The sequence below is a fragment of the Monopterus albus genome, unplaced genomic scaffold, assembly GCF_001952655.1.
Source record: "Monopterus albus unplaced genomic scaffold, M_albus_1.0 scaffold12.1, whole genome shotgun sequence".
In the NCBI taxonomy this organism is placed as follows: Eukaryota; Metazoa; Chordata; class Actinopteri; order Synbranchiformes; family Synbranchidae; genus Monopterus; species Monopterus albus.
Genome location: NW_018127892.1, coordinates 40,660 through 62,214, shown reverse-complemented (window position 1 = coordinate 62,214; position 21,555 = coordinate 40,660). Strand labels below are relative to the sequence as shown.

At 42.5% G+C, this 21,555-nt stretch overlaps 2 protein-coding genes across 7 annotated transcripts; both read left to right on the top strand.

The window, feature by feature from the left end:
* The first annotated feature begins 625 nt into the window (after nucleotides 1–625).
* znf652 (zinc finger protein 652) lies at nucleotides 626–17,661 on the top strand. 4 transcript variants are annotated; one of them, XM_020590439.1, is made up of 7 exons: nucleotides 626–838; nucleotides 928–1,033; nucleotides 5,047–6,584; nucleotides 7,498–7,645; nucleotides 8,788–8,903; nucleotides 11,652–11,796; nucleotides 14,215–17,661. In XM_020590439.1, the coding sequence occupies exons 3-7, from the start codon at nucleotides 5,559–5,561 to the stop codon at nucleotides 14,835–14,837; spliced, it is 2,058 nt and encodes a 685-aa protein (XP_020446095.1). In that variant the 5' UTR covers nucleotides 626–838; nucleotides 928–1,033; nucleotides 5,047–5,558; the 3' UTR covers nucleotides 14,838–17,661. The 4 variants fall into 4 exon arrangements, with proteins under 4 accessions (XP_020446095.1, XP_020446094.1, XP_020446096.1 ...); XM_020590438.1 differs by having other exon boundaries at nucleotides 626–1,033; XM_020590440.1 differs by lacking the exons at nucleotides 626–838; nucleotides 928–1,033 and adding an exon at nucleotides 1,088–1,156.
* A 96-nt stretch (nucleotides 17,662–17,757) lies between these two features.
* On the top strand, nucleotides 17,758–21,549 carry phospho1 (phosphoethanolamine/phosphocholine phosphatase 1). Of its 3 annotated transcripts, XM_020590442.1 has the most exons (3): nucleotides 17,758–19,201; nucleotides 19,556–19,623; nucleotides 19,957–21,549. In XM_020590442.1, exon 3 carries the CDS (start codon nucleotides 20,061–20,063, stop codon nucleotides 20,946–20,948), a length of 888 nt encoding a protein of 295 aa, XP_020446098.1. In that variant the 5' UTR covers nucleotides 17,758–19,201; nucleotides 19,556–19,623; nucleotides 19,957–20,060; the 3' UTR covers nucleotides 20,949–21,549. The 3 variants fall into 3 exon arrangements, with proteins under 3 accessions (XP_020446098.1, XP_020446100.1, XP_020446099.1); XM_020590444.1 differs by lacking the exon at nucleotides 17,758–19,201 and having other exon boundaries at nucleotides 19,210–19,623; nucleotides 19,961–21,549; XM_020590443.1 differs by lacking the exon at nucleotides 17,758–19,201 and having other exon boundaries at nucleotides 19,210–19,623.
* The last annotated feature ends 6 nt before the right edge of the window (nucleotides 21,550–21,555 follow it).

The following is a 21,555-nucleotide window of genomic DNA, read 5'->3' as shown; positions in this document are numbered from 1 at the left end:
ATCAGCTGTATTTCATAATTGCTGGCTGTAGCTTCATGAAGTAATATATCATCCAAGGTCCTCTGTCTTAATTACTTGACACAAAATATGTAAGCAATTTCATAACTTTACAACAAAAAAGCCGATATAAACTACAGCAAAACAGTTAAGTCCCTCTGCAGTTGGGCTGCAATGGACAGTTGTGGATCAGGAGGTAGCGTGGTTGTCCCCCAGTCAAAAAGTTGGGGCCAAGATGCTGAACTCCTGGTGACTAGGCAGTGACTGACAGTTCCTGGCAGTATAATAAAAATTAAAAGCTGGAGGAGGCATCATAGTTGAATCTGTACTTTAAGTGGTACAAATCAGGGGTTAATCAAATGATGTAGACCCAAAAGATATAGAGTAGCCTGCATCCAGAGCCTCTGGGACCCAACTTTTGGCCATTGGTATTCAAACTTAGACTGCCCAATTGCACATGCAGCTATATTTATTTCTACAAAGATGGATTTAGGTTTATTTTGTTTGTAAAGACTTGTAGTAGGCTACCTGTCAACAACAACAAATAACTCATTAAGAGTGTGACGTGCTGGTAAAAGTAGAATAAATTAATTACGGTTTTAGGATGTCCCTTAGGGAGGATAAACGGTCCTCGGGGTCCTTTCATCATCGTTTCATCAATCAAGCATTGCAGCTCAGCGAGTGCGCGCGCCGTGCCCTGTCTGGTGAGCGGAGACTCAGACACGTCGTAGCGCGCCTGCCCAGACAGCGGCCTGAATGCCTGAGATGAGCGCGGGACGGCGGTGGTACGCGCGAGAGCTTGGCAGGGCCACGTAGCGGGGCTGAGTGCACCGGTGCGCAGGTATCTCTGCATCCCGTAACACACTTAAAACAAGTAATCTGGCACACTTTGCACAAAAACACCACTGGCATTGGCTTTTGTAAATGCAGATCCGCGATCATAGACGGGGGGGCGAGCGACAGAAGTGCGGGTGCAACCTTGAATCTGTGCAACTCTGATTGCATGAACGCAAGAGGGAGGTCGCTCTCGACGGAGGTAAGCCAGCAACCGACAACAAAATGCTTCTATTTACTTATTTTTCGCTCCTACCTGTATGACAAGTATGGAAGCTGTTGGGGAGCACGCACAGGTCACTGAGAGCCGCTGGCCGAAGCTACGGTGAGAACTGTCCGTGAGCTCAGCTAGCAGTGACTTTGTCACAGTGTCGAGTTGAGTGGATTTGTCAGTACAGCAGTCTGGGTTTTGTTAAGAAAGCGGCGCATTTCATCTTGCACGACAAGAAAAATACATTTATGACAAATCATGCCATCGGAATTTCCCCCGACAACTGTCACCCTTTCTCATTAAAGTGCAGTATCAAAATTAAGTGTAACGTTTATGCTAATTATCTGACGTTAATGCTAGCTTTAAGCTAACTAGCCCCAATCTTGGCCGTTTTGGGTTAAAAAAGTGAAAGTCGTGTATCTGCTTTGAGCTCATGCATGTCAGCAAATACCTTTAGATGGCAACGTTATAGCTTATGCAAGGTAATGATTGTTCTTCATGGCAAGTTATCTGCACAAAGATACTTAATGGCTGCACCTTGAGCTAATGTAGCCAAGTTAGCTTGTCATGTGTATGCAGGTTAGTATCTATGGAGTATTGCTAGCTAGCTAATAGCCTAAGTTGGGCAGGCCTGCACAGTTACTCTTGTTCGGTGTACAATACTATCTTTTTGTTTCAAACGGGTTTTTTTGCTTCATACACGCCTGAACGTCAACTGCAAGTTTTGTTGCTGCAAAGATGTAGGATTCTGAAACCAAAAAGTAGCTAATGCACCATCTCGTTATACTTCTCAAAAATATGTCTAGTGTTGGCTTCGCACTTTGTGACTTCGTTAGATGGAAATGGTAGACAAATTGCATCTAACCCTTCAGTTCGTATTTGGAGCATGTTTTGCATTATTTTTAAATGGTCTTAATTTGATGTTAAACATAAGTTATGCTCAGTGCTCCCATGTTATTTCTTCCCCTATTTAGAATCAGGGTATCCCAGTAGTAAACGTCAGTAGTAAACGTCAGTGGACTGTCTTCTGTAAGGCTTCTTCTCTCACTGTGTGGTGACAGACAGTAAAGAATCTGGGAGAGCCTGGGGCTGTTTTCACTTGATGTTACCACAGATGATTTATACCAGACTAAAATCACTAGGTACTGCTCTGTGACCCGATTTATGGGCTTGAGGGCCAAATACCTACAGAGACATGGAACCACCTCTGCAGTGCACAACACAGTGAGCTGGTTAAGGTCTTATGAGTTAGGAATGTGAGCCCTCACTCCTCTACAAACTGTGAAAGGGAAAGCTCCTTATAGTCTAGACTAGAGAGGGCAACATGGATTTCAGGAGCACTGCTACATAATACACTTTGCACTTTGGTCAGCTCTGGCTGTGTTAAATGTGCTATATAAATAAAGTTGATGATGATAATGATAAGAGGTAAACATGATATATTTTGACTTCTTCAGAGGTCTGCTTTACTGTTATAGTTCAGTGAAGCACTTCAGAACACTTGCACCATTTAGTGCTCTCAGTTTTAGAGTGTTGTATAGTGCCTTCGCAGTAACACTCCCATCCTGTCTCATTCAAATTTTAAACCTCAGTAGCATCTGTCGAGTACATGGCTGCCCTTGTGGCATACTCTGTATGAACTAAGTTTTGGTTCCTCATTTCAGAATTGTGATTGGAGTAGGTTATAAATTGGTAACTGTTTAATAAACTTTGATTTCTGTGAAAGTTTTTCTGGGCATGGTGTGGGTTGAGCTTGGCTGTCACACAGACATTCATTGATGCATTTTATTTTATTTTATTTTATTTTATTTTATTGCATCAGGGTGCAAAGTTCATGCTGCCCAAAAAATCCAGTCTCTGATTATCATCATTCTAATAGGGTTGACTTCCTAATCTGACGAGTTGATTGTGTAGACTAATTACCAGTGATATTGAGAAGTCTGTGCGCTACTTGATTCCCACATCAAAGGGCTGCATTATTTCACTGTGAGTGAAACTCTGAAATGACTCATCACTGATAATGACAAGCGAGTGGAAGGAGTTCCATTGCCTCACCTACACTGTGTGGTTGTTTATCTGCACATGTGTGTTTTTGACAGTGTTTGTAGTCAGTTTAGCACTTTTGCTTACTTTTATATTATAAATGGCAAATTATTTCAAGCTCATAAATATGTATTTTAAACATACTTGTGTTTTAAAGGGGGAGGGGATGGAACCAGCCCATAGCATTTAAGTCAGTTTCTGGCTTCACATGCAATTTTATATTCCTCTGTCACTTAGTTGATAATCTATCAGGCTTTGTGTTGAAGACAGCCATGCGAGCTAGTCTGACAGTGCAGAGCTCGCCCTCCCCGTGTGGTCTGAATGTTCTCAGAGCTGCTGTCCAACTCTCAGAAAGGATCAGCATCAGCGTGCAGAGGAAGACAGGTGTGCCTTGTATGTGCAGATAGTCAAAATCTGCATAAATGATTTCACTTGTGTTTGCAAAGACAGAGAGCAGATTGATGTATGTTTGTCTTTAATAAAAAACCAAGCAGCAACTTTTTTTTTTTAGATAAATATTGCCCTGGAAATGTTAAGAATGATGTTTTTGGCGGCTGAACCACAGACAACTCATTGTGATAAATATTTGTGGTCACAATAGACAAAATAATCAGCATTCTCATGTTTGCTGTACCATACACTGTAGCTTGATGCTTATCATGATGTGTGATTCCACTTCATTGCACACTCTCTTGCTCCTTTTTGTGGCACATGCAAACCCTTCATGTTAATCCTAACTGTAAATTAAAGATTAGAGCAAGGAAGCTTTCATGAGCCAGGTAGTGGGTGGTTGAATATGAAAGTTCCTTCAAGGTCTTTTAAGGGCTTCTTCGTAAACAGTGGGGCATATGTTGTTAAAAGAAATAAAGCAAAAGATGTTTGTGAAGACGCAAATGAGAAAATGTTTACCGTCTTCCAGAAAGGAAATGTTTTCTGCTACTTCCTCAGGGAGGTTTACTAGTCAACAAAACAACCCTGATGCATACTCATTATGAAAAGTAGGGTGTGTGATTGTTCAGTGTTAACCAACTGTCAGAGATACCCGAGCACTGAGTTAGCCAAAGGTCAGGAACGTTACAAACACCATAAAAACAAGGAGCCCACCAGAAAAAGGTTTTGTTGTAATGCAGTCTTTTTCATGTTTTATGTGTGCAAACACAATGTTAACTGTAGGCTCTGAACTGTGCAGTGCTTAGGCTTCATTGAAAGGTTAAAATACAGTTTCCTGTGGTTGGATTTGCAATAAAAGCTTCTAAGCTGTGGTTACACTATGCTCTCTAACAGTCAGTGGGAGCTGTGTGCACATGGGTGTGTGATGTTTAAAACAAAAGACAAGTTTATGTATAATCAGTGCTTTACTGTCCAGGTGGTGTGGATCTATTCCACATTTTTGTTAATTGTACCAAATATTACACCAGAAAGACATGCTGCACAGTTGTGAGATTTTTTTGATTGGTGCAATTATTTGTTTAGGATTCAAGATGTACTGTAGATTGCAGGTGATATCCTTGTATGTATGTTTACATATAATCTATTACATTTACCTTGAGCTACCAAACAAGGCTTAGGTAAACATATTTATCTGACTGTATATAAGATATTTGACATTTCTTATGCCTAATACTTCTGGAACAATTGTATTGTTTTATTTCCATTGTTGTAAATATGCTCTTAAATTAGCAAGATGTATAATAGTGTCACCATAGAAACCCATCCCTGCATTTTATTTTATAGCATGGTGTTTCTGTTGTGGTCTGGAAATACTGAGACTGCTCACTCACAGTCATTTGCAGAGGCTGTGGTTTCAACTCCTACACACAACACTGAAATGTTTGTGGGTTAATGTGGCGCTGAGTGTTATAAACTTCACAATATGGATGTAGTTTCAGTTCACACAGCGAAAGAGCCTTTTCTTATCTCATCTCTATTTCTCCCTGTTTCTTCTCTCTGTTAAATCATAGGTAATGCATGCTAAATGGCCCTAAAGAAAGAGACAGAAGTCCTTGCAGCAGTCCCATATCTGGCGTTCTGCTCATCGTTACCTGCTCTGCTGTTTGAAGACGCTGGCACCCTGAAGAGCCTTCAGAGAAACTGAATCTGATATCTGCCTACACCTCGCATAATAACCGGAGAGGAATTTAGCTTCAAATGTTCATCATCAAGGACACTGAGCCCTTTGATTTTGCAGTCTGATTTTTAATTCTATGAAACAAAGCATAGAACAGATTGTATGTCTTTCTCATTGTATTTACTACCCTGGACAGCATGGATGCTCTTTTTGAATCAGGTTGACTGTTTTTCACCTTATCCCCTCCTTCCTGTCTCCTCAGTAGAAGGAGGGTGGGGGATTGGTGGGGCGTCCCCTGCCTCTCCTTGTAGAGTAGGCTAGTCTAACGAGGCACCATAGCAGTGACTCTCTTCCATTTTCCTAGCGCTCCCACCAACTCCATCCCTCCATCCCCTGTCCCTCTTCATGAAATCCTGCCAGAGCCTCAAGGAAGAGGTTTCCGTCCCTGGCCTTGGCGGGATGTCACAGGAGGAAGGACGCAGGGCACCAGTGTCCCAGTCCTATTTTCATTCCCCTAACCCAGATCTCGACCTGACAGGCAAGCTTTATAAGCGGGAAGTTGGTGGCAAACCTTATTCTGTGTTAGTGGACAGTAAAATGGCAACCAAGACATCCATGGGAGATCAGAACATCAGTCCCACCCAACATGTGACACCACAGCAACATCAGCAGTATTTCAGAGAGGGGGGATCAGGGCAGGAGGTGGGAACGCAGGGGTCCCAGGCTGGCAACGACGGCACCTCTGACGAAACTGAAGATGATGACGAAGATGAGGATGGTGAGGATGAGGATGGTGAAGAGGAGGGCTTCAAGCGTGAACAGATTATTGTCGAGGTTAACCTGAACAACCAGACACTTCATGTATCCAAGGGCGACAACAAAACTGGAACTTCAGTAGATGACTCTGAGCGAGCCGGCAGCGACGAAGACGACGAGGAGGAGGAGGAGGAGGAGGAGGAAGAGGAGGACAGCCCCGATGATGAAGAGGAAGAAGATGATGAGGAGGATGAGATTGAGAGTCGAAGAACAAGATCAAAGAGGGCTCGTCGGGGTGTTAGTAGTGCAGTGGCCCCCAGCCAGCCACGGAGGAAAAGTCTCAGAACAGCTCTGAGCACTGCCACTGCTGGAATGACCACTAGGGGGCGACAGAAGTGCACGGAGCCTCCAAAGAACAAGCGCAGATCAGCCAGGACAGCACCATCATCTGCCACTTCCACAACCACAGTGACGGGAGGGAAGGCAGAGCTGGAAGAGAAGGAGATGCTGGCCTGTGAAAAGTGCCCTCGAGTGTTCAACACACGTTGGTACCTGGAGAAGCACATGAATGTCACACACAGGCGAATGCAGATTTGTGACAAGTGTGGCAAAAAGTTTGTACTGGAGAGTGAACTGGCCTTACACCAGCAGACTGACTGTGAGAAGAACATCCAGGTAAAGCAAACTTCTCCGGTCTCACAGTTGCACACTGTAACAATGCTCTAAAACGTCTTAAGAGTTGCTTTTGTTGCTGCCAGATTTTGTTTGGTTGGTGACATTAGTAACAATAACAAAACGGAGGTAAACCTGTCTTTATTATAATTTTCACTCCTCTTTCAGTTTCTAAGAAACTGAAAATAGAGCAGACTCACCTTTGAGTGTGTACATGATCACAAGTGAGGTTGGCACTTATTAAGCAGATGAGATGCTTGCAAATACTACAGTAATAAGTTATTTAGAAAATGGTTTAAAAATATCAAAATTTAAAAATATTATAGGACAGTCTAAATCTGTCTTGAATATGCTGACTTCAAAAGCTGAACGTCTGTGTAAGACCAGCCGATCTAAGCACCGGGGTTCATGGTTCAGATGGGAGATAATGTGGCCAACACTGTTTGCCTGGTGTTTCACCAGTTTCATGGAAGTGGATAAGAGAAAGATGCTTTTGGGGGGGAAAAAAATCACAATATCTTGTCCAGTGTTTAGTATGAGTCATGTGGCAGATTCTAAAATAACTCAGAAGAATTTTCTTTAATCGGTATCTGACATCCACTGTTACTGAGGAAACATGACCAGGTCCATGCTGCCCATTTAACTGAGAATCGCATCAACAAGCGAAATTAGCATTGGTGAAATTCACACACCCTCCCCCCAAAGTCTAAGTTTATTTGTGTGCTGAGCCTCATAAAACATTTCAGCAAATTCAGTTCATGCTGATTTTACTCCAGCAGAGGGAGCTGGAGTATAAGAGAACAGTTTTAGCAAACTGGAGCTATCTAATGGCTATCGGGGTTTTGCTGCTCATGATACCTGTCAGCGACATTAGACACATTCTTAATGTTTTTCTCTGCCTTCATGTGTTTTTCAGTGTGTCTCCTGCAACAAGTCTTTTAAGAAACTTTGGTCACTGCATGAACACATTAAGATTGTGCACGGATATGCAGAAAAGAAGTTCTCGTGTGAAATCTGTGAGAAGAAGTTCTACACTATGGCTCATGTCCGTAAGCACATGGTTGGTAAGTGGGGCCTCCTTTTTTTTTTTATTTATTTATTTTTTTTTATTTGGCACTTTCCATCTTGCTCACCTTAATATTCAGAATTAGATATTTCCCTGGTGTATTTCATGACTGTTTTAAAAGTATAGCTTTTTTTTGTAGGATTATTAGGTCTTTTGGTAATTTCTGTTGATTAGTTTGTCGCAGTGTTTAGCGCTGTTGTTTCATAGCAAGAAGGTTCCGGGTTTAGGGCCTTTCTGTGTGGAGTTTCCGTGTTCCCACACAAGCACAGGGAGTTCTCTCCGGGTACTCCGGCTTCCTCCCACAGTCCAAAGACATGCTGCTTAGGTTGATTGGCGACTCTAAATTGCCCACATATATATGCGCAGTGAAACCTTGGATTGCGAGTATAATTTGTTCCGGCAACGTGCTTGTAATCCAAAGCACTCGTATATCAAAGCAAATTTCCTCATAAGAAATAATGGAAACTGGGATGATTCATTCCACAGCCACATATCCATATAAAAATGATTACAGTAATACAAAATACAGTATAAAGTACAAATAAAACAAATTAACCTGCACTTTACCTTTGAAAAGAATCGTGGCTGGCATGAGGGGCCGTTATTGCAGTACCAATGTTGACTACGATTGAGGCGCGAGAAGCATCGGCTCAATTGTGACGTGACTCTCAGCAGACAAACCGTACGTACTACTCATATTGTGAGACCTGGCTCGTTTATCGAATCAGAATTTTTGCTCGTCTTGCAAAGCACTCGCAGACCGGGTTACTCGCAATCCAAGGTTCCACTGTATCCCAGTTTGGGTTGCATCAGGAAGGGCATCTGGCGTGAAACGTGTGCCAAATGTATACATGTGAACGGTTGATTCACTGTGGCGACCCCTAACGGGAACAGCTGAAAGAAGTAGTAGTAGGTTGTCACTTGAGAATTAATGGAGTTGACACATTGGTAAAATCTATCAAGCAGTAAAAATTGTCAAGTTTAGTATGTTATGTCTGGTTGTGTAGTAGTATTCTTTATTCTTACACAACGATTCCATTTAAAAGCATGTTACTTGATCAAGTGTATGCAGTTGTCTCAGTACTGTCCTCTTTCTTTCTCTCTCTCTCTCTCTCCCTCCGTGTCTTTCCCCACACCCAGCTCACACTAAGGACATGCCATTCACCTGTGAGACATGTGGGAAGTCGTTTAAACGTAGCATGTCTTTAAAAGTTCACTCACTCCAGCATTCTGGAGAGAAGCCCTTCCGCTGTGAGGTAAGATACACTGTGGCCCTGTTATGTCATCACAGTCTGTATGGACATACAAATTGGGTTCAAATGTCTTTGAGACAGATTGCAGTTGACAGCAAGTACAAAATGTGTCACAGCTGCATTCACAATGACTGTGTGATCAGATTTTTGAATTGCCTCTGTGTGTTAACTACATGTTTTCTTGTCCAGCTAGCAAACCAACTACAATGTTGTTGCTGTTTTCTCTGCCGCCATCACAACACCAAAATATTATAATGTCCTCCAGTGTTGTCATGGATCCTGTTTACCTTATGCTAAAGAAAAGTGGAAAAGGGGGATGTTCAGTTTTTTTTTTTTTTTTGCCAGGGTTGATTAGTCTATAACCTGCCCCCTAGTGGATATACTGTTTAAATCTCCAGATAAACCCAGAGTGCACAGGCAGGTATATGAGCAATAATACAGCCGTTGTATGCTCATACAGGTCAGTTACAAGGCCAATATCAGCAGCCTAAGAACAATTTTAGACCTGAATGGGGCTTGTTTTGTTTTTTATTTTTGTTTTGAACCAATATACTGTGAACATACCATTGTAATGGTAATTCATTATCATTAGATGTTATTTGTTATAAACATGCTCATTAGTTTGAGCATCTTTGGTGTCTGGTTTGTGACCAATCCAAAACGGTCAGCTATGTTCAGCCAGTGGTTTTCTGACAAGGTTTTCCTCCTGTATTTTCAACATTCATTGGACTGTTATGTTGTAGAGAGAAGCTAAAGTCAAGCCATGACAAATATTAGCAAACCACACATAAACAGTGTTCACCAGTTAGCAGGAACACAAGATAAATCTAGAACTGACTGTCCAGTGTTTAGGAGCTTTAAGCCCACCTTTTGCATGAATGCATTTTTACATTGTCCATCAGGACTTCCAAGCTTATTTTTTGCTCAAAAGTTATGAAGAATTGATGTTATCCATTATCTGACTCATTAACTTTACAGGACGTTGGCAGAACGGGTGCTTTACTCCCACCAGAGGCCATTTATGTACAGCCAAATCATGTTCCCTGCACATATCCGTGGAGGGCCTCTAATTAAATGTTTCAAGTCATCCTACACAAACATGTGATTACATGCTTATTAAGGATGCATGTAATGTGTAGGTCATTCTCAGTGGTCTCACTCAGTGGTCTCACTGTGTAGTGAAATATTAAACTGCTGGATAGTTTTTCCACAAACATTTATCTATCAGGTATTCCTGAGGCTATTATAAACATCTCACTGCAGTAAAGACTGGGGGGTATTCTTCGTGTGTCACTAATGCCATCTAAAGTTATCTGGATATTTTGGTTTGTCAAACCTTCACCTGTGTTGTGGAAAAACTGGATTCAGTGTGCTTTTGTGGTCAGTGCCTAGACCATACATAATGACAGCTGAAAACATGATCAGCTGCTTTCTGATTGGCTGCACACAGATGTCTATCACAGCCACAGAGAGAGAGTTTCTGATAGAGGGATACAAGGAATTTAAAGATTTTATTTGCATGTAAATACAAAAGCAGAACTCTGCAAAATGCAAAGAGAAGTGGCTGACAAATTAAACGTATGAGTATCCCGTTTAAATACTTAACATTGCCACATGTCCACTGCTTTGATATGACAGCTCAGTTTGTTAAATGCATAAATGGTAATCCGGTGCACCGGTATGCTTATACATCCAACAGTGTGACAAATTGGTTAAAGGGAATTCAAGTGCACATAAGAGATGTCTAGATCATCTTCATTTATTAATTGTTTAGATGATTAACTTGTGTGTGCTTAAATTCCTACTACTTTAAATAATCTCTGCAGGCTAAGTAGGCTACAAGAATATTCTGCAAACTGGTATCACTGTAACGTAGCCTGTTACTTTTAGTTCTGATGCATTATTATTAGTTTTTCTTCATAGTTTTGCTTCAATAATTAAATGAGTTTTTAAATCCAGTCTATTTTCCACATCTAGTTATTACAGCACTTCTCAGTCTGCTTTTTTCTTTTTTTCTCTCATCTCTCTCCCCAAACTCGTGTCCTGTTATAATCGCTCCGATGTCAGTGAGTTGCTTCCCGCTCTGAGGCCCTTTTAAATCAGTGAGGTTATCTTGTTTACACTGAATAAGCCTGAGAATTAATCTGCTCCTGAGCAGGTTTGAGATTACGAACATGTTGCCACAACAAGTCCAGCGAGACTATCCTGATCTGTTGGTTCATTGATAAAGTGAAATTGTCAACAAAATGTATCTGGTAATCCACCTACGTATCAGGTGATGGGAATAAGAGAAATGTGTTAAAACAGATTTTGTGAGAAATCAGATTCTTGGCTGCGTGTGTCGTTTTTCTGGTTTTTTTATATGCAAATGAAACGAAATGTCATTGTCACTGTTCTTGCAAATCTGACTAGTTCCAGCAGCTGGTTTGTTTTGTGTATCCAGAGTAGACTATGTACAGTTGTGACACCACTGTAGGTGCAGTGTACATACAGCTGTAAAGCTCAGGTATCTTGTACATGTGTACTTTTTGAGTGGTCTCCTAAACCCTAATGATTGTTTTAAACTTGTAAAGGGAAATATTTCGGTTTCAAACCACTTTCAACAGGTTAGCAGGTAGAGAAAGAATATTATGTGAAATGCCTTCTAATTCAGAGCTTTGGGTTCCATGTATATTTGCCTGTTTTTGTGTACTGTACATACCTGTGTGCTGACCTAGTGTGTTTATCTGAATGACTCTGTGTCTGCTGCAGAACTGTGACGAGCGTTTCCAATACAAGTACCAACTGCGCTCCCACATGAGTATTCACATCGGACACAAGCAGTTCATGTGCCAATGGTGTGGCAAAGACTTTAACATGAAGCAGTATTTTGATGAGCACATGAAAACACACACAGGTGAGAAGATATTACTTTTCATGGACTAATCAGGTCATGTTTTTGGGCTGTTGTTGCTCTGAAACCTTTTAGGAAGTGAGAAACTTGACCTGCTTTTTAACTGCAGAAACCCAGTTCCTCTTTTAAAGCCCATTTCCACAAAGCTGGAAGGCTTTACATGTTTACACAAGCTGTTAAACTTTACCTGCCCATTGCAGTTATGTTCCAGAGACTGCAGTTTACTGATGCAACAACATTAACTGAGACAGTTTGAATAGAGAATTAATTCAGACTTTAGGCAACCACTTGTTGCTAGTTTCAATATTTGTCCTTGGGTTTGGAATTTTACTGACGTTACTGCAGCCAGCTTTCTATCCAACCTAACAGGGCCAGGAAAACACAAAGTGAAGGATTGAGACTATAAATATGTTGGAAATGGCATCGCGCCTTTTCTCATCTTTTCAATCTCCCCTCCTGTATGTATACTTCTGCTTTGCAGCAGTTATGTAAATATCACACAGTTGTGTAGCAGTCAATTAAAATAAACAGCAAGATGACTGCTGCTGTTGTTGCAAAACTTGTGTTTAATGCAAAGGGTTTTCTTTTATCATTCTGTTTTTCTTGATGTGCATTCACAGTTCTATGGACAAAAATAAGTATATGAATGCAGAGAGTGCCTATAGGACTTCCTGATACAAATCGAGGCGTCTGTTTTGTTGAAAAAGCTCAATACATTTTTTTTTTTTTTGTCAGATAAATCTGACTGTTTTTCAGGAGCTTCTTTATTGTTATAAATAAAAGAATAACTGGGAGTATTTGCAGTGCACAACATCTTGTGCTCATGTCGGTACAGAGCGCACACTTGGTGTACCAAAACGCATTGGGAAAAGGGAAAACTACGACCCAAAACTTAAAAGATTATTAGCCAATGAGGTACTTACTGGCTACATGTTGTATGTACTGCGTATGTGTAGCCTTTCCAACCCACACTTGAAAAAGAACTGCCATGTTCAGTAGGACTGATGTAACAGATGATAAATCATATGTTTTAACTTGACGTATTTTAACGTATAAAGTTCTGGTTGGAAATACTGAGCTTTCATTGTTTTGGTGGACTCCGTGAAGAGTTTTACACATGTGGCTCCAAAAAAAATAGCCTTGAAACTAAAAATAGGCTTAAAGGTCTTGTCTAAGTGCCAGCAATACACACAAGCAGTATAGACTGTTGGGCTGATTAATATCACAGCTTATTGGTTGTTTGACAAATGTGACTGAGTCTCCTCAAAATCAAGACTGTAGTTGTATGGAGTGGAATTGGTTAGGCTCTATTCTGGCCAATACCTATCCTGTGAAATATGCTAGGATTGGCGCTCATACTTGGTATTGCATCAGGACATCTCTAGTTTAGAGATGAAAACACCAAACAACCATGTTCATGGGCTAGATCAGTTAGTCAGCCTCCATGCTCTCCCTTAAAAAAAGAGAAGACATGGGATGTCGCCAAGATGAACATCTTGGCGGTAAGAGCAAGGAGACTTCGCCCAGTTGTGGTAATGAAAGGGCTGTTTTACATCAGAGGAGCCTTGCATATATTGTGGCTTATAATGACTACCCAGATACAGACTGTATTACATCCTCCTGATTTTCTGCCCTTGCTGCAGTGCTATTTAAGACCAAGCTGAAAAGTGAAGCCTGTACATCTTGCTTTTCCTCCACCCGTGCTTGTCGTGGGTTGAGACACTGTTCTCCGTTGGCCCTCACAGTTCTATTTGTGATCTGTAATTACACTACCTTACCCTCTACTCTCCTTCAGGAGGAGACACACCCAGTCATACCCTATAATAGACAGCACACATGTTAAAACACCCAAAATGTGGTTCACTGCACACAGATTTTTCACGAATTCTTGCCAGTGTAATGTTACAGAATACCAGCACATAACCTTTTTGATATACAGTTAGTTTGTTGGAGCTTTGCACATAACATGCCAGAATAAGGTATTTGGAGAGCCCTTCAGCAGCCTGCTAATAGATGGCTGTGTGGGTGGTAGCAGGCACATTCAGTGGCTCCATGGAGGGAGGTTAAGAGAGCGTCATTCCAACTGAGATGCTGTTGTACACTTGCACATTTTGCCTCAAAGTGTGAATGGTAATAGCTTCCTGCAGAACGGGTGGGTTGACAGTAAAGGCCCTCAATTGAAGATGGCAACTTATTAGCATTTTGAAAAGAAGACTGCTGCTCTCTGTAATGACAAATGGCTAAAAGCTGGGGAAAATTAACTGCCATTATTCAGCTGATTATGTAAAATCTCACATTTGACAGCAGCAGATTAGACTCTGATGCATCATTGTTTTCTCTGTAAAGCTACAGTCGTTTTTCTTAACTGATACAGTGTCTGTCTCCATCATACCTTTTGTCTCTTTTTCTGAATCTGCGCAGGAGAGAAGCCTTTCATTTGTGAGATCTGTGGAAAGAGCTTCACCAGCCGGCCCAACATGAAGCGCCACCGTCGCACCCACACAGGGGAGAAGCCCTATCCCTGCGAGGTCTGTGGTCAGCGCTTCCGCTTCTCCAACATGCTCAAAGCACATAAAGAGAAATGTTTCCGGGTCACCAGCCCTGTGGTTCTGCAGACCAGCAGTCCACCTGTGCCTGTCCGCATCTTTGCCAACACCTTCTCCTCCTCTTCCTCTAACTCTGGCCCTGGCCCATCAGCCGCCACCCCAGCCACCACCTCAGCTTCCCTGGGCCTCACGCCAACAGGAGGGTCTATAGCTTCACGAGGCCCTGTAGGACACGCATTCTCCCATGTGCAGCTCCATTCAGCCCCCTCTCACCATCACTCCCACCCCCCGACAACCCAGCAGCATCTCTCAAACACACCCCAACATACCTCACCTCACACACACCATCACCTGGCTGTGCCCCCAGTTTCTCACCTGCCCCCTCCCCCTGCCCTTTTCAAGAGTGAGCCCCTAAACCACTGTGGGCATGAAGACAGCAGCTACCTGCACCACATGCCCCCACCTGACAAGGGTCCAGGAGCCCCACAGCACCACTGAACTGTGCTTCAGCTCTGCACACCCACACCAAACCGCGCCTTGTTCCTCCTCCTGTCATAGTCCTGCCTCAGTCTCTCAGTTACAAGGGCGTTCCTCTCAGATTTAAATAAGTCGGATTAAACATACACACCAGTGTATGTATGAAAGATTCACCCTCAGTACATGTATCATTTAAAAAACCTGGTGAACTGACAGAGCTTTTACAACCTCCTACGTCTTTCCTTCCTGAACTCTTTCTTAGGAAACCGATGTAAAAGATTTCCGTGCAACCTGTACGTCGATGGGTGTAAAGTATCTCCTTTTCATCAAAAGCTGCTGATGAAATTCATGTATGTATTACCTGGGCTTCACAGACCATTAAATATCAGTGTCACTGGATGTTGCTCTTCAAGGCAAGTAGACTTTTACAGTATGGTTGCACATTGGTCCGGACCTTTGCTTTCAGGTCCTCCCCATAGCAATACTCAGCCTCTCCTTCGAGTTGCACTGCAGAGCACCAGGGCCAACGGAAAACTGTAAATGAATGTTGTAACTGGTTCTACCTGAGATGTGCTCTGCCTTAAGGCTGAGGCTTTTTGTCAGAGGAGCAACAGCAGTAGTGCAAGATGCAGTGCCATAGGTGACAGAAAGAAGGGGAGCAGGAATTTTTCTAAAGGACATTGGGAAAAGGTTTTGTAAATGATTAGCGGAATCTTGACATAGTCTGAGATTCCTATCATGTTTAAATGGTGCTTTCCATTCCAATACATGAAATATTTCTTAATTTTGCTCTTTCCTTTAATTTTCAGAAGTGTAATATTACAGAAAATGTATTGTGTCATACAGAACATGTTGTGTCAGCCTGGCTTTTCTACAGTGGATTTCAGGTTTGACTAGATATTTTGTGATTGAGAAACTCAAGTTATGCATGACATGTTCTTGGCACATGCACCCTCACACTTAAGCACACGCAAAGAACATACATGGTCACTACCTGTTGTGATCAGTGCAACCTCAGCTTTCAGTACTGTTGGTTTGACAGATGCTTTTCGATTAACAGATGACTGTCAAATACTGCCACTGTGAGAGGCCAGACACATGGCCCCCATCGGGATTTACCCCACCTCCCCTTCGCTGCTGTCCAAATGATACGGGTTGCCATGTTAGAAGTCATTCAACACACACAGTATACACACCCGGGACTGTTTTCATCACAGTTCTTAACAGTTAAGCATATTCCTCTTAGCTCTTAGGCTCTATTCCACAATTTGGTTTGGGACATTGTTGTAATGTAAAAGTTTTTTTTTTTTTTTTTTTTTTTTTTTTTTTTTTTTTTACTTTCAGCATACTGACACCCACACAGGCAAACGTGTGTCTAAACCTGTTGAATGTTGCCTACACAGAATGACTGAGGTCATTCATGTTATTTTTTTATGTTCTCTGATAGTTTGCTCAGTTTTAAGCTAATGAATGGTTCTGTAATGTAGATATACTGTTGTTAGCACATGATAGGAAATGCCAGGATAAAAGGCAGTGGTCATCCAACTTCTAATACTTGGACTAGTTGCATAGATAAGCATCCATGTAATCAAGTCAGCGCAAGACATTATATCATAGCCGTGTGAATGTTACTTGTTTAGGAGGAGCAGAAATGGTTGCTAAGTATTTTGCATGAACTTGCGTAGCTTAGTTTAGCCAGCCTGATGGCGTGTTCAGGTGGAACTCTGAGCTTTGAGTGTGTGTGTGAGTGCGTATGTGTGCATGCATTAGTTTGATCTGTTTGATCGTCCCCAGCGCACTTGTACCAAAAGCTGCTTTTACACAGTGTGCCCCAATATATGTGTATGTGGGGGTAGCAGTAAATGTAATATGATCCTTTTTGTACCACTCTGATGGTATTCACTCTGAAGCAACTAAGCTCGGCAGTTGGGGATGTCCCGTTTTCTGATGAGACCTGCAATTATCCTGCCATTTCTGTGGGTCTTAATGCCACTGCGTTATTTGCTTATCATTCTGTCCCTCGGATTCTCTGCTCTGCTTCATTCATTTTGCAGTATGGATCTTTGTCTTGTGTGTTTATTTAAAAAAAAAAAAAAAAAAAAAAAAAAGCCTTTTCATTTGTGTCTATTCTCTGCACTTTACTGCTGCGTGGGTGAAGCGCAGGGAAGGGAGGGAGTGACAATGCATTGTGGAACAGAGTGCAGCTGTGGCTGCATGGCAGAGGGTGAAGGTGATTACTTTGAGTTGATGTTTTTTGGCAAGGAAAGGAGGAGAATTTTGGGTGGAGGCAGGTAGTGTGAAGGGGACCATAGCACACGAAGAACATTTCTTTTAGTGTATACTTACTTTTTTTGGAATAAACGTTTGCTCTAATATGGACCTGCCCTTACAGTGAAAGCAATGTTCCTCTTGCTATGGTGACTTTACACTATCCCCCTCCAAACTACGTCTGAGATGCATTATTCTGTTTGTTTTATGGAGCTTTCTTCTCCGTCATGTCCTGATCTTTCAGTTTGCCGAACTCTCCTCCTCCTTTCTTTGTTCTATAGAGTGCACTTTCTACTAAAATTCTTGGCTAGTTAAGAAAAAAAATAACATTGTATATTCTTTAAAGATGTTTAAAAAAATCAATATACTTTTTTCCCCTTTGTATTTTTAACCACTTAATGTAGCATTGTGTATTTTATTATTGTATCTGGTACAAAATGTGCAGCTTTATAATGTCCTGTTTTGTCTTTTTTTTTTTTTTTTAATGTGGAGATTGAGAAGTGAAAAGGTTGGGCCTTTTTGATAATGTACATTTAACTGACTGCTAACTTTGACAAGTAAAAACAGGTAGCCATGATTGTCACATTTGTTTGCCTCTCTAATGTCGTATGCTGTTGCTTTACTGGAAACGTAAGACGGGTTTTAGAATTTAGAAAGTAAGGACTGTGCGCAGCCTGTTTCTGCTTTGAAAAGCTTAAATTCAAGGCGACTATTGCAACTGCAGACCTGAAATGTTTGAATGCAATGTATCTCTTTTAGGGGTCGTGAGGTTTTTGGCCAAACTCCTGTTGCCAAACACCATCTGCTAGTTCAGGAGGCTTAACAGTTGATTACTTTGCTTTTTCAAAAATGTTTCTTTTAGCAGACAAAACTTTTTAAATGGAGGTAGTAGGATTGTTAGGTAAAGTGTACCTTCAGTCTTTTTTTTTTTTTGAGACCTATATGTCATACTTTTACATATGGAAGCGAATAGTGAAGAAATTGATTACTTGGTCCAATTACATGTCAACGTTCACCCTTTCCTGTATCCTGTTTTATTCCTCCGTTACCAGTGTGCCTCCTTTCAGGGTGCATTAAGACATTTGCTGTTGCTAGAATACCTCCTAAAACGCTGTGTGCCCTCTGTCACCATAGGCGGTTTTAAGTGGCTCGCAGTGAGTCACGTAATCCTATAAGGTAACAGAACGGGCTGATGGGTAGAGAAAAGTGTGAGTGACTCACTGATATTGAGTGGGTGGTCAGGTAGCGAGGCTCACTTCATGAGCAGAGGAGATAATAACACGCCGTCAGTACATCTCCATACCCATTTGGGTTTGAAAATAGTCAGCCACCCCAGCTGTTAGTCATTATGCCTTGTGGTGTAGAGGAGGGAGGAGGCTGTGTCTGTCAACGGGCAGATAAGGAGAGGAGGGCTTCACCCTGTGTTTTTTCAGACGTGTGTTCGCTGCTCTGAAGGTTCCTGTGCGGTTCATTAAGCACAGTGTATTCACAGGGCTTTATCTAGACTGTCTTGTGGGGAAACAAGCAGCCAAATGAACTCCCTCACTGTGATGCTAATGTCTCACTGTAGATGGGGGCATTATTTCAGATTTGAATTGGTGTATTACTTTTGATAAACTTTATTCTACTCAGCTTCTCAAATGTGATACAGCTGTGTCCCCATTCCGTTTCCCTTACAGTAGAGGTCAGAGGTCAGTTACAGCTTCAGAGCAGAATGAACAATTTTCTACTGAAGTAGGAAGAAATCTTTTGCATCAGGCCAACTGATGGTGTTGAGATTATTCAGTTATTTTCCTGTTTACTGCCATGCACGGTGTTGTCCCAGACATCAGGGTCCAAACACCACTTATAATACACAATGTAGCGATTTGATCTTGTTCCATCGCTATTGTTCCTTACTCCTTTTCCGCCCACTACGCTCCGTCTCCCGTCTCCACTTCTTCTCTTGGGAGTATCGTGAACGCGCTCAGTAGGCTGCTATTAAATGGGCGGACTTCGCAAGCGCGCTCACGTCCACAGCGCTCCGGTTGGCAAATAAAAGTGCACTTCCAACCGGCCGGTCGGAGGACGTCTGTCTCTGCTCTCTGAGACCGGATCGGGGATCGGAACCAGCGCCGGTGATGCATTTATGCTTTTATTTAAGCAAAAATGATTAATTTGTCTTTTGTTCGCTCTGTCACTGCTGTAGATGATATGAGCAGGTTATATTAAATGATAGGATTCGTTGACGTTTTGATGTTTTCGTAGACATTTGATGATTTTTAAATCTTCAGTGGAATTTCTGAATAAGCCTCTTGCACTGTGACCCACTTCTTGTACACAGTCTGTCATTGTAGCATTAAGTTATAAAATTAATGTAAGGGCTATTGAGTGACCTTGATAGGTTATGTTGCTGTTAAAGTAGTGGGCTTGCACTTGAAGTCACGCTGATTTCTTGTTGTTTGACCCCATAAAAACAAAACCACCCGTAGCCACGGCTTGAAGGTGCCTGACTGGGTCGAGAAACAGGTGACACAGCGGACACCCACGACAATCGGAGGTATGCAGGCAGCAACATGCACACGTCCTGTGTGATAATTTGGTGAAGTACCGTTGGTTGCTTTTTTGGTCATTTACTTAGAGAGCATACAGGGACTTGGCCATTAATTCTGAAATGGACAAAATCCCTGTCCTTCACTCCTTACCTCCTAGAAAGGCCTTCACATTTCTTCAGAAAACCATGAGTTGCTGCTGAGTGGCCGCTTTGCTCTCTTTATAGTCTATATAGCCTGATAGGTTTAACTTTTCCATTTATGTTTTCTATTTCTTGTCTGAAACCTATACGTGTTTTGCCCCCATTCCACCCACCCCTCGTCTATTTGTTGTTTCCCAGAAAGCCTCGACCTCGCCGTGGCCTGCCTGGTGTGTGATGCTGGACAGTGGGAGCGCAACAGAGGAGCTTTGATGCAACTTGGCTACAGTAAGAGGTAGTCAGTCATGGGGGATTCAGTCTTCAACTGCTGTTATGTCCCACCCCCAGGCAAGGAGGAGATCGTCGTATCCAGGCGCCCAGAGACCATGGCACCCAATTCGGCTCACATCTCCTCTGACAAGCGCTTTCTCATCTTCTTTGACTTTGATGAGACCATTGTTGATGAAACCAGCGACGACATGGTGGTGCAGGCTGCCCCGGGTCAGCACCTCCCGGACTGGCTGAAGGACACCTACCAGCCCGGGCGCTACAACGAGTACATGCAGCGCGTCCTGGCCTATCTGGCGGAGCAGGGCGTCACCGAGAGCGACATACGTAGCATCATGGAGAAGTTACCGGCCACCCCCGGCATGCTCACCCTCTTTCAGTTCCTCCGAACACGACCCCCGCAGGACTTCGAGGTGGTGCTGGTATCTGATGCCAACGCCTTCTTCATCGAGTCCTGGCTCCGGCGCGTCGGAGCCCGCCCGCTATTCCATCACATCTTCTCCAACCCGGCCACATTCAACAAGAACGGGCGGCTGGTACTGAAGCCCTTCCACTCCAGCGACTGCCCGCGGTGCCCTATCAACATGTGCAAGCAAGTGATCGTCAGGGACTACATAGCCCGCAGGACGCAGGAGCGGAGACGACCCTATCAGAGGGTCTTCTACGTTGGAGACGGAGCCAACGACTTTTGTCCTGCTCTCTCCCTCGGGCCCCGGGACGTGGCCTTTCCGCGACGAGACTTCCCCATGCACCGGCTGATCACTGAGATCCATGAATCCATGCCTGGGGAGTTCAAGGCGGTCACGGTGCCATGGGTGAGTGGGGAAGATGTGGTGCAACGGCTGAAGACGTTTGTGACAGAGGATCCCACACGGCGACAGAGAGGGGACAAAGGAGACGATTAAGGGGTCATTTGACACTTTGTCATATTCTCAGGCAATCAATCCCCGAAACTAATGTTCAAGGCAATAACATCATTTGTAGCTATTATATGTTAAAAAAAAAAGAGTAAATCGTCTGTCTGGCTGGTGCCTCGGTCCACTTCGCGTTTGGAGGTTACTTTAAAACATCACTAGGTAATTAATTATTGAGACCTGCCAGCGTTAAAGGAGGAAATCAATGACAAGTCCAGTGCTTTGTTAAATATAATGATGTAGAACTAAAGAGTATCACTTGAAAAGTTTTGAGGGAATTGGTCTATAGTTGTGTTATGCATAATGACAATAAAGATTCTTGACTTGACTTGTAATAAAAAGCCTATCTTTAACCTGCTTGTTATCCTTATAAATCGGAGTAATTATTTTAATAGCAACATTTTAAAATGTTAACCAAGTTACTGTTTGCTCTTGAATAGCGATTCTAAATATTTGCCTAGGAGCTTCACTTTTTTAAAATTATGAAATGTTCAAACAGAATAAGTGAAATCCGAGTAACCTGGTGGCAATGGGCATTCAACAGAACCTATGAAATGTGTCTGCTTGATTTGTTAAGTGTGTTGTCTTTCCTCTGTAG